This window comes from Poecilia latipinna, unplaced genomic scaffold (genome assembly GCF_001443285.1).
Source record: "Poecilia latipinna isolate Pla-1442-1.1 unplaced genomic scaffold, P_latipinna-1.0 Scaffold169, whole genome shotgun sequence".
In the NCBI taxonomy this organism is placed as follows: Eukaryota; Metazoa; Chordata; class Actinopteri; order Cyprinodontiformes; family Poeciliidae; genus Poecilia; species Poecilia latipinna.
The window spans coordinates 742,850-753,848 of NW_015112785.1; the positions used below are offsets into that span (position 1 = coordinate 742,850).

A 10,999-nucleotide genomic window follows, 5' to 3' on the forward strand; every position below is an offset into this window, starting at 1 on the left:
GAAAAAAATAGCGCCCACTCACTCTAACAATGTTTTTTGGATAAATGTACTTGAAAATATTACTATTTACTAATTTGTTTAAAAAATTATAATTTTCTTGTTAATACTGTGTTGTTTAACCAAAACTTTTGACATTGTTTCCAAGCAGGGTTGAAGAAAATGTTACAGTTAGTAATTAAATGTTAGCCGTTTTTTTCTTAGTGAAAACCCCCAAGACATACAGACACTTATGTTGATCAAAATAAAAGCATTTCAGGTCCTACTTGAAAGATGTTTATTTGATTTAACATAACTGTCTCTTTTTCCACTGAAGCTGTCATATTTCTCTGAAATGGCCCAACATAGACTCTTATGTGTCAGAGAACTTTGAAAAGCAGAAATCTTATTTAAGCCTTCACTTGTGTTACTACTGTCGACACCCAAAGAGCGTGTACTGCTGGACCATTGCCTCCATGCCAGCACAGGTGGTGTTGTACTTCTTATTTCCACATTCTGCTTCGGTGGGCCAGTACTCAATCCAGGTCCGCTCACCGAGTACATATTGGTACCTGATAGAAAAATGGAAAGATCACGTTCAAAATCCTGACAAAAGTACACAACTAACAAACTGATGATCAACCAGAGTAAACTTACGAATGATTGGGTTCATCAGCGTGAATATCTTTGGAGGTGCCCATGATGAGGTAATTTTGTCCTATTTTTATGTCTAGAGCTTCTCTGCAGTGCCGGAAACCGAGGAATGTGCGCCTTTTATTCTGAGGACCCACATCTGAACTTCCTATGATTAAAAACACGGTTTTTATATGTTGCAATTTAATTGGACATAGTGACTCAGCAGAGAGAGAAACTGGGCCATCATCATCTTCATCATCCGCACGTCTTTCTAAAATTACTACACATATTTTCAGCAATACATTTAGATTATAATAACTTAACCATCATTGTTACTAATACATTCAATGGGACTTTGATGAATAAATGTTTGATTTTGTTTGGGAAGCAAATATTACAGTGTAAAAACACAAATACAGCAACAAACTGGAAAGTATTTTTTGGCAATTTGATTTTGATAAGCCCCATGGCAACCCATAATAGTGAAGAGGGAGAAAACCTTAGAGTTTAAAACTGTGCTGTGCCTTCATATATGGGCCCTCAAGATGATAACTTTGGATGTTTTTCTTCCCTTAATCTCCTTAGCAAAAATGCTCAGCTTCAGTCAGTTTCTATGGAGAGCATCAGCAACAATTCACATGTCTTACTTAAGGTAAGAACTGGACTTTGACTGGGCCATTCGAAATCTGATACCGAAGCAACATCTTTTCAAAACACAGGGTTTTTTCTCAAGGGAAAAAAAAAAGCTTTGCTCGATTGCATATAGATATTTTAACTTTCTTATCAGGGCAAAACCAACAAGTAGTGGATACTTGCATTTTATTTTACTAAAAGGCCTCATATTAGGGTTAATTTGTGCTGGTCTGTTACATAAAATATCAATAAAATAAAGTGAAGCTTGTGGTTTGTAATTGACAAAATGTGAAAACGTTCAAGGAGTTTGAATACACTCGAAAAGAAATTTAGAAACATGACAAAGTGTCATATTAATATTAAATTCTTGCTGATGCTCCATCTGTTAATACATTACTCTACTAATAAACAGAAATGAAGATTCAACTGTAAATTTTTATAACTTTCAAAAGCTGTAAGTGTGATGGACACAAACCCCACCTTCTTTGATGACATCAAGCACAAGCACTGTGTAAATATCAGTGGACACGCCGTCTGCAAACTCTTCCACTCTCACTTTGTAAGCTGAGAATATGCAAGTTGTACATCATCAGCACATTTACACAACTCATTGGGAAATTCGTACAAATACACACTTACCAAAGTCTATTTTGCTGTTCCGTTCAGTCTCACAAATCTTATCTGTCCGGTCGTCGTCGTTGATTTTGCCCTTCTTCTGCATGCTGCAGTTCTCTGCAATCACACAGCAGTTGCAATGAGACGTATGACCCAAGAGCTTCATTCATAAAACAGTCAGGAACTCAGAGAGTGAATGAATATATCCTCCCTCATCACCAAAAGCAAAAATTATCAGTAAAACTTCTCTAATTTCTTAGCCACTACACTCAGAGAAATAATAGGTTTAATTTATGAACCTAAAGGTACATTAATATGACTACCTTAGGATCAGGGTCCTATTTTCACTACCACACACCCTGACACCATAGATCTGTATTTTAAAAGTATAAATCCCTCTTCTGACAGAAAGGGAATATTGTCCTCATAAAAAGGTTTTACCATGTTGTTTAAGTTGTATATAAATGTTGTAGCTAAGAAAATTTTACACTATTCTAGAAACCGAATAATTTTATGATTGTGATGTAGAATTTAGTTTATGCTTCATGGTGATTTCAGATGAAGATTACCTTGTTAAATGTTTGTACTAGATCAACTCAAAAGTCATGGTGGGTGTCAGTCTCATGCCACTACTTAAAACGACCAGCAGGGGTCAGTAAGAAGTCAGACTCTGCTAAAAGAACGTTGGATAATTTTTTCCAAATAATTCAGAATTTCTTCATGCAGCATAAACCTGCTAGAGACAAAGACTGAATATCAGAGTTTCACACTTCAAATGACAATAGTTATTAGTGTGTCTTGCAACTTTTGAACATGTATTGTTTTATTTATTTACAAACAAGTATGAGGTCGTAAATTTAGCTGCATGTATCGTGATTTGGTCTCTTCCAAAGAAGTAATATTTCTTTTTAAAGCTAATTTTCACCGACTATTAAGACAAGTTTTATTCACCTTCAGCACAAATGCATTCGTCGTTTTTGCAGAGCCGCAGCAGCTTCCCAGCGTCCCTCTCTGGATGGTAGAACCTCACACAGCGCGTCTCTGCATGGTGTATTAAGCACAAGCAGATTTTAAATGTATATTTATATATGTTAAAAATATTTTCGACATGTTGTAATTACCATACTGAGGGCTGTCGTGCTCATAAACAGACACAGCTGCTGGCTGTAGTACTCCCACTGCCTGCTTCTGGTGAATCCTAAAAATGATCTCCTCTGGTTTTGTGTGTGAAACCTTTGGAGAAATATTAGTAAGACAAATGAAAGAGTAGAATATAGATGGAAAAAAATGTTGGATGGATGTAATACTAAAGACTTACTTTGTCCATGTAGATGGTGATTGAGCTTCTTTCTGAGTCACTGATAATCTCCTTGTACTTTGAGATAGTGCGGGCTCGACCTTTAGATAACTAAATGCAAGAAAACAACTGTGATTCTCATCCGTGAGAACAGAAACATATCTTTATTTAAAGATTTACATTGATCAGTCTAAGCTTGAAGGTCTGTGTGTGTCTTACAAGGTTTAGGTCTTTGGTGTTAACAGTGAAGCCGGTTAGCAAACCGATATCCAAAACTGTCATGGCGGCATCTCGATGTTGGTTCTTATATCTGTGCAGAATAAAAATTAAAAGAGGAAAAGAGTTGATAGAAATACAAAGTTAAGATAATTAAATGTAATTTGGTGCAAAATGAACACACTTTTGTTTGATTTTTTTTTCTTTTCATTTTATTAGATCTCTGTAAAGCTTGCTGTAAAAAGGAGGAACTCACAGATTTGTTACCAGGTGATTGTCTCAATTACTGAGACAATCACCACCAGGATTAACTTTTTCCTGATTAAGATTACATTTGAGGGTTAAATGGACAATTTTCATGAAATGGCCTCATAGATCTTACAAAAGCAGTATTCTCATGTTGTATATCTTCTCAACTTCACTTGTTTTTTCTGGAAACATGACAGACAAAGTAGTTTGTAGTCCTCTGTTTGTTTGGTGGAAAGTCACAGCAGTTTGGTATAAAACATGCTCATGCAAACAAAGAGACACAAAACACAAGTAGACGAACCTGGGAGGAGTTCTACTGTCATGTTGAACTTCTGACAATCACTATGCTTTTCTTTAGGTAAAGCATAAAACAATGACACCATCTGTCACATAAAAAAATTAGGTTTTAAGTTACCATATGATAAATTAATAGGAAGTCACTCTTAAGTATTTAAAATTAAAAATGTGTTTGACTTTCCATGACTACAACTGAACCCAAAACAACAGTCAAACATTTGACTTACCGTCACTGTGGCTTCTCCTAGGCCTGTAGCAACGACAGTCACGTCTTGGTTTATATTATTGATCTATAATGATTTAAAATCAAATAAACAAATCAGCAAAAACACATAAAATAGATTTATTTCATAATAGTTTGAGCTACTTATTGTTATAAAATGCTTGTTCGAACTTTAGATGTTCTTGTGGCAAAGTGGTTCCTCTGGTTGAAGTTGTATTTTACAGGCTTTGATCTGCCCGGCAACAAGATGTCCACATTTAGATCATAGCCTGGGTTCTGTTCACTGGTCCAGAACTCTGCCACAGCCTGGTACACTGTCACAGTGGCCTGCAGAGACAAGACGGACATGAAAAAAAATGAGTTCTGACGTCAAAGAAACAGACCAATCGACGCTATTTCACAAAGCTGTGGTTTTAAAGTGTGACAAAGGTACAACAGGTGGTATCTGGATTAATTAACTCTCAGTACTAATGTGTTATTGAACAGTTTTGACATACATAAATAATAATTCTCATTCAAAAAGTCTGTGTGAGGGCGAATGACATCAGTCAGAGGAGGCCTGGGGTCTCAATTATAAACGTGGCGCTAAAATTGTGACCTACAAAAAACAAGCTTGACAGAAGAGGCATTGCCACTGCTGCAAATCAGAGAATCTGGAAGTAAGTTCTAACTTCTCGGGTCATGCGTCCTGATGCACTCCTCCACTATAACCAGCAGGGGGCAGTGGCTACTCACTTCCTCTCCAAACCCACAGAGTGCAGAGGAGGTGCGCTTTAATATCACTCACATGGAGCGTGTATCGGCCTTCTACTAAAAATGCCAATGTTGGTGTGTAACTTTTATTTGTCACGCCACTACTGTGGCTAAAAAAATAAGATTTTGTTCCCTCATCTCACTGAATTGTGTTTCTTTACTCTTTTCTCTGTGATTGCCATTGTTGGCCATGAATGACGTTGATCAGCTGATGTTCATGAGGCACTTTGCATCGACCATTTATGGCTGAATGTAGAGGACATGAATAAATGAGCAATGTAGGGAAATGCTGAGGTGAAGCTTTAATTTATGGTTCCAGTTTTATTAATCTGGATTATTCCGGAGGTTTGCCATTTTGTTTTCTTTTGGGCAAATGCATAGTTTTAGTATAGCTCCTGGGCAAAGTTTTAGAAATGAGATCCATGATGTTTCTGTGGTCACTACCAAGCTAATAAGCACCGGCAGCCAAAAAGTTGTTTAAGCACGGCTGTCTTTGTTTCAAGCAAACTTTCTTTGAAAAAAGAAATCTGCAGTGGAGAAATTTTTGGGAATTTACTAAATATAAGATGGGCAAACATTGACAGTGATGGCTGCCTATGCACTACCTCTTAAGTATTTCATACGTAGCATGTTTTGGCCTCCTTTCACACCAAACATAACTGTGTTTCAGGTTAAAGCTAAAAAAAGAAACCAATGAGATGAGAAAACATTTGTTTACATATTGATGTATGGATGCTAACAAAAATGTCTGTCTGCATTTTTCTTTTCCAATTACAATAAAAACTAGTTCAGCAGAGGAGGTACAGTCCTGCAGTTCCTCTGGACAAGAACTTCATCTTCTCAACACGACAATCTGACAAAGTCCAAGAGTGATTGTGCAACGGTTTAAAACTGTCTGTCAGCATCATGGTACTTAGATATGTGGGCATCCAGAGACTGGGAAAAGAAAAAGTTTTACGTTACCTGAATTGATCCAAAGCCTCCGTTTTCTCTTTGCTGCTTGTTGAACCACCTTGCAATCGGCCAGGCTTCGTTAAAGGCCTTCACGATAAAAACAGACCACGTTAAAGCTGTTGACCAGAATGATTGTCTATATTGAAGTCATAGCAGTAAATAAGACATCCTGACCTTGACTCTGACCAGAGCCAGGAGAGCGTATGCTGTGGCTTCCAGTGTGTAAACACGACCCACTGGTACCGGCCAGTGGGACTGATCTGAGGACGACAACAAGACTCAATCTCAAGAAGCCTTGTCTTGGTCTGTGGTAAAGACCAAGACAACTCTCTCGTCTTCTCTTAGTGCTGTAGTTGAGAGGTTAACTCTCAACTACAGCACTGTTTCTGTTCATTAGAAACAGAACTGTTCTAATGAAACAGTTCTGTTTCATTAGAACTGCTCCATAGTGTCTGTGTTACTGTGTGATTGCACCTGGAGAGGAGAAACTGTGCAGGATCTCCCGGTTCAGCTTGTTTTCATTGGCCAGGGCATACGACGCCATGGCAACGGCATAGGGATTGATTAAGGTCAGCAGGCGTTTTTGCAGGTAGCTCACTGCTTTGTTTATGCTGTCTTGTAAACTCTGGATAAAACAGAGGAAACATTTTAAAATAGGTGAGCAATTCTAGAATATTGGAAGCATTACAGTATACTGTGTTGTGAGAGAAAACAAAGATCCTCACATTAACACTGGCACTACATAACCCGCTTGACTCATGCATGGCAATGAGGCAAAAGGCTGTCAGGGAGACGTCCGAATCTACGCCGCCGACGTCACCCTGTGGACACACACCACCTGTTCTTACACTGATACTGATTTACAAATACTACGCTTTTTAAAACGAAGAATAATAGGTCTGGATGATTTCACGGTGCTCACTGTCATCTCTACGTGGGACATTCTTCCAACTTCTCTGAACATCCCGTCAGGCTGCTGTGCGTTGTGAATCAAAAAGCTGACGGCGTCACAGATGACTTTGCTTTGAACGGCCACCAGTCTGTGGGCCAGGGAGAAAACCTTGACAACATACGCCGTCAGCCTTTAGGGGGGAAACGGAGGATGAAGAAAGGTTGGTCACTTCTGAAACATCAAACCGAACAAAAGTCAGATTGTAAGTTCGTCTACGTAGAGGCACGTAAAGCCTCCAATCAACCATTTTGCTTGTTTTAGGAGTCGTACTTGTAATCTTTTAAAGTGGCATTGAGCAGTACTTTCCCAGGCCTTAGTCACAAAAGAGCTGCAAATATTACTAGCTTCTTCTGACTTTGAAAATATTTTAATTCTTTTTGAGAGTGTAACAGCTGAAAAATAATCTGATATTTATCTTTAGTACCCCAGGTTGAAGTTCTGATGGATCGTCTCTTTCCCCTAGGCTTCAAATGCAAATAAACAGTGAATGTGAAAACTAAAGAAAGCTAATAGGACGACTGAAAAAGAACCATTTATTGATCAATCAGTAGGAGTGTTTTAAAACTTGTGCAAATTACTGTAGCTAGATAATTATGCCTGAAGGTTTTCAGGGCTCACCATGTGCTGCTGTCATGATCAGGGTATGCAGCAAAGGATCCGTCTCTTTTACGGTAGCTTAGCTGATTACGGTAACCTAAGCCCAACAAAACAAACACGATTCACTGATTGAAGTTTATGTTTTGTGAAACCATGTGCTCTGATGCTGCACATCTTTCATTGGGATTGTGCACAAGGTTAAAATTACATTTCTTTATAAAGTTCAAATTGAAATTGAATAACAGTTTTTATTCACTTTAATACACATAAGAATTAAATAGAATCATCTTCAATCTGTCATAGACAATCTGTGACATGATTGTACCTGTAAGCACTTCCTGGAGATCAACATAAACCTAGGAAAGGGTTTTTGTCAACTCTAGTCCTCAAGCGGCGTTGTCCCGAAACTTTTACATGCTTCAACACAAATGAGAACACAATCAGATGATTAGCAGGACTCTGGAGAACTTGACTGCAAACTGAGGAGGTAATTTGATTAAGTTTCAGGTTGCCACCCCTCGAGGACTGGAGTTGAAGATCCCTGACCTGGGATATAAATCATCAGAGAAATATATATTTATTTGCCCCACCGGTTATGACGTGTTGCAGGGCTTCATCCCGTCTCTCGACCCCCACGGCTTCCCACTGGTAGGTCATGTCCAAATACGTGGTTGCAATGACGGGCATTGTCAAGTGGATCATGTTTTCCTCTCCACAACCAGAAGGTTGGTAGAGCAGGCTGCTCATCGACTCTCCAGTGACGGCGTTCTTCAGCTCTTCTTTAGGCTTTTTTCCTGGCAACATTCCCACGAGCAGCAAAGAGACGCTAACGTCATGCAGGCTTACTTGCATCTTGCAGTCTTACATCCGTTTTTTTTGCGTATCACCTGTAATTGCTATTTGTGTGCTGGTAGTTGAGTTCGGTATGATGTCAATCAGAGGAATGTTACTGCGGAGGAGCTGCACTTGTTTACCATCTGGATTTAAAAAAAATATTTACTAATTATCACCAATTTAGAAGTGACTATAGCTTTGCTCTAAACTCAGTGCTCTTTGTCTGCTTCATCCACTCATCATAACTTCATCGTCATCCCGCTCTGGCTTTTCCTGTTTTCATTTCAAGCGTTTCTTTCCTCTTGAGACACATCTCTTGATTTAGCAATAGTTTATTCTTAAAAGTCAGGCCCGTTAAGGCACTTTAAATTAAATGATGGAAATAAGTACGTTTTTCAACCACACAACTTACGGAGACTAATCCGTGTGCTTAAAGATGAGTAAATAAAAATGTTGACCAGAGTCTTACCTTTTCCTTCGTTTTTAGGGTCCAATGTTATAGTTAGGGGAGATTTTATCAGAATACCTTCAGGCTAGAAGAAGCAGCAATGAGGAAACATCTGAAATTGAGCTTTTTCTTTATATCACATCAGGTTTTGTTAATTCAATCATGTTAAAATGAACTCAATATCCAATGGCAGTGGAAGACAACCAAAACACAGAATGGTTGGATTTTACGTACTTGAATTGACTGATTGATCGTTTCTCTTACCACAACGTGCAGCGTTTTTCTAAATCCGTCACCCTGCTCAGAGTCCTTCACAGCCACTTTGACCTCGATATTGAAATCTCCTTCTCTCATTGGAATAATAACAAAGGGAACTGATCGTGTACTCGAGGCCCCAACTTTGACCTCCTGTTGATATTTCCCACGCTTAGAAGCTGCGCTGCACACATGTTCTGTCTCAAGTAGAAAGACGCGCACCTTAAAAACAACAAACGGGTGAAAAGGTGCATCGTGGTTACTCAGTTCGATTCAGATGTTCAGATGGTTTTGATTTGGTCAACATAGGCAGATGCCCAGGGCAGCATTAGAAAGATGGTCAAACAAACACAAGATGAAACGTATTTCAGGCATTTATTTAGATTTGGACCCACCTGTATGCATTTTGGGAATAGTTTCCAGGGATATGACGGACAAAGACAATAAATACTTAAGAGTCTTGCTTCTGATTGAGAAGAAATGTGTTACATCTGCTTGGTTAAAATGACAACCTCCCAGTATTATGCAATGGAGAGGTCGACTTAAAAAATGTACATTATGGAAAAAACAACATCAAAACTATAACTTAAGATGGAGACGTTTGAACCTAAGTGGAAACCAAAGATTACAGTCATAATGGATCTTGACTGTTTACTTGCGTGTATATTTTTAAAGTTTATTTTGCACTATTATTATTATTACTACTAATATGTACTATTATTACTTAATTTTTTAAAATTTTCCCCATGTCAACATGTGATCCCCTTGCAGATTTACATGTTTATTGGCATTGTTACCGAATATTAGCTTTTTTTTTTTACGAAGTTAATGTTTATCTGAGGGAAATGTGTTTCTGTTTATCTGTAATTACCAAATGACTTGTGCCAAAGTCTGAATTAAACAACATGCATACTTGTTGTAGTTCAGTTATTTAAAACAAAGAACTGCATACATCTATGTCTGTATAAGCAGTTATCGGAAGATAAATAAAAAGTAAAAAAGAAATATGTAACTTATCTGCCAAATTCCCCCTAAACATAGTTTTTATTGCTTACATGCAGGCTGGATTGTTGGCTTTGCAGGAGCCAAGACTGAGTTTAGTTTAGCGAAACAACTTTAAAACTGATACACCTCGTCACTTCACAAACAGGCCTGGTTCACGTTATATAAATTAAATTTGATCTAAAGCTTCAAATCAATTTAATTTATTTCAGTACAACCCAATCTTATCGACACACACTGTTCAATCCTTATTTAAGTACATTAGGAGCAATTAAAAAACAATTATCTGTGTCTGTAATCCATGTTGCATTACTTACAGTGGCAGGCTCAGGATTATGGTTGTGCAGAACGGCTTTAATTTCTATCTGCTCTCCTCGAACACTTGAGTAGGGCAGTTTGAGATCAATGAAGATGTCCTTTCGGACAACAATGTCCAAAGGGTCGGCCACACAGAGGCCTTCACACAGCACAAATGACACAGAAAATAAAGGAACAGTGAAACAATGAGGGACTAAAACCTATAGATCAGTTGATGTTAAATTTTGAAACACAACTAAACACTGAAGCCTGATGTTTAATGAATTCTCACCAGCAGTTTTGGACAGACCAATCCCTGTGAACCGCCATGTTGTGATCGTATCCTGCAGAGCCATTTTCTTTACAAAGGAGATTGTTTCGCTGAAACAAAGACACATTTAAGACTGAAGCTAAACTGATAACGTGATTCTTTGTGTTTATTTGTAAATGTTTCAGTGAACCCACCAGTTAGGCTTGTCTGGAGGACATGCTGGCAATTTGACATCGGACCACAGCCAGCTTTCAGGGAATTTGGTGCGAGAGACAATATCATTGGTGTCCATGTAGCTGCTGTCGTCGCTCTCACCTCGAGTTTGATAAAAAAATAATCACATTTTATTACTTTCAAACAACAAAACTGACAAAATAATGATGCTGTCGCCTCTCATGTCTTGTTCCAGGCGCTTATGTGATGGTTTGAAAGTTGGTTATTGCAGAGATACATTTATTCTTTTGATGTTAGGAGGTTGTAATGCTTTACCAGCA

The 10,999-nt window shown here is 38.2% G+C and overlaps 1 protein-coding gene across 1 annotated transcript; it reads right to left on the bottom strand.

Annotated features, from left to right (window-relative positions):
* Positions 1–257: 257 nt before the first annotated feature.
* On the bottom strand, positions 258–10,853 carry LOC106946000 (complement C3-like). Its single transcript, XM_015030040.1, has 25 exons — positions 10,700–10,853; positions 10,527–10,615; positions 10,255–10,394; positions 8,945–9,157; positions 8,702–8,765; positions 8,286–8,375; positions 7,989–8,192; positions 7,420–7,495; positions 6,772–6,931; positions 6,575–6,670; positions 6,324–6,474; positions 6,024–6,109; positions 5,859–5,936; positions 4,314–4,469; positions 4,147–4,209; positions 3,924–4,005; positions 3,756–3,804; positions 3,377–3,467; positions 3,179–3,268; positions 2,982–3,093; positions 2,812–2,901; positions 1,885–1,977; positions 1,726–1,809; positions 634–778; positions 258–548 (listed from the first exon to the last, which is right to left on the bottom strand). The coding sequence occupies exons 1-25, from the start codon at positions 10,795–10,797 to the stop codon at positions 407–409; spliced, it is 2,742 nt and encodes a 913-aa protein (XP_014885526.1). The 5' UTR covers positions 10,798–10,853; the 3' UTR covers positions 258–406.
* Between the last annotated feature and the right edge of the window lie 146 nt (positions 10,854–10,999).

What these genes read in the sequence shown, in the direction of transcription:
- LOC106946000 (XM_015030040.1), bottom strand. Translation starts at nt 10,797, where the DNA reads ATGGACACCAATGATATTGTCTCTCGCACCAAATTCCCTGAAAGCTGG. An exon ending in CACACAAATAGCAATTACAG is followed by an intron (nt 8,193 to 8,285) that starts GTGATACGCAAA and finishes GAATGTTGCCAG; the next exon opens with GAAAAAAGCCTAAAGAAGAG. An exon ending in TAGGAGAAGCCACAGTGACG is followed by an intron (nt 4,006 to 4,146) that starts GTAAGTCAAATG and finishes TTTATGTGACAG; the next exon opens with ATGGTGTCATTGTTTTATGC.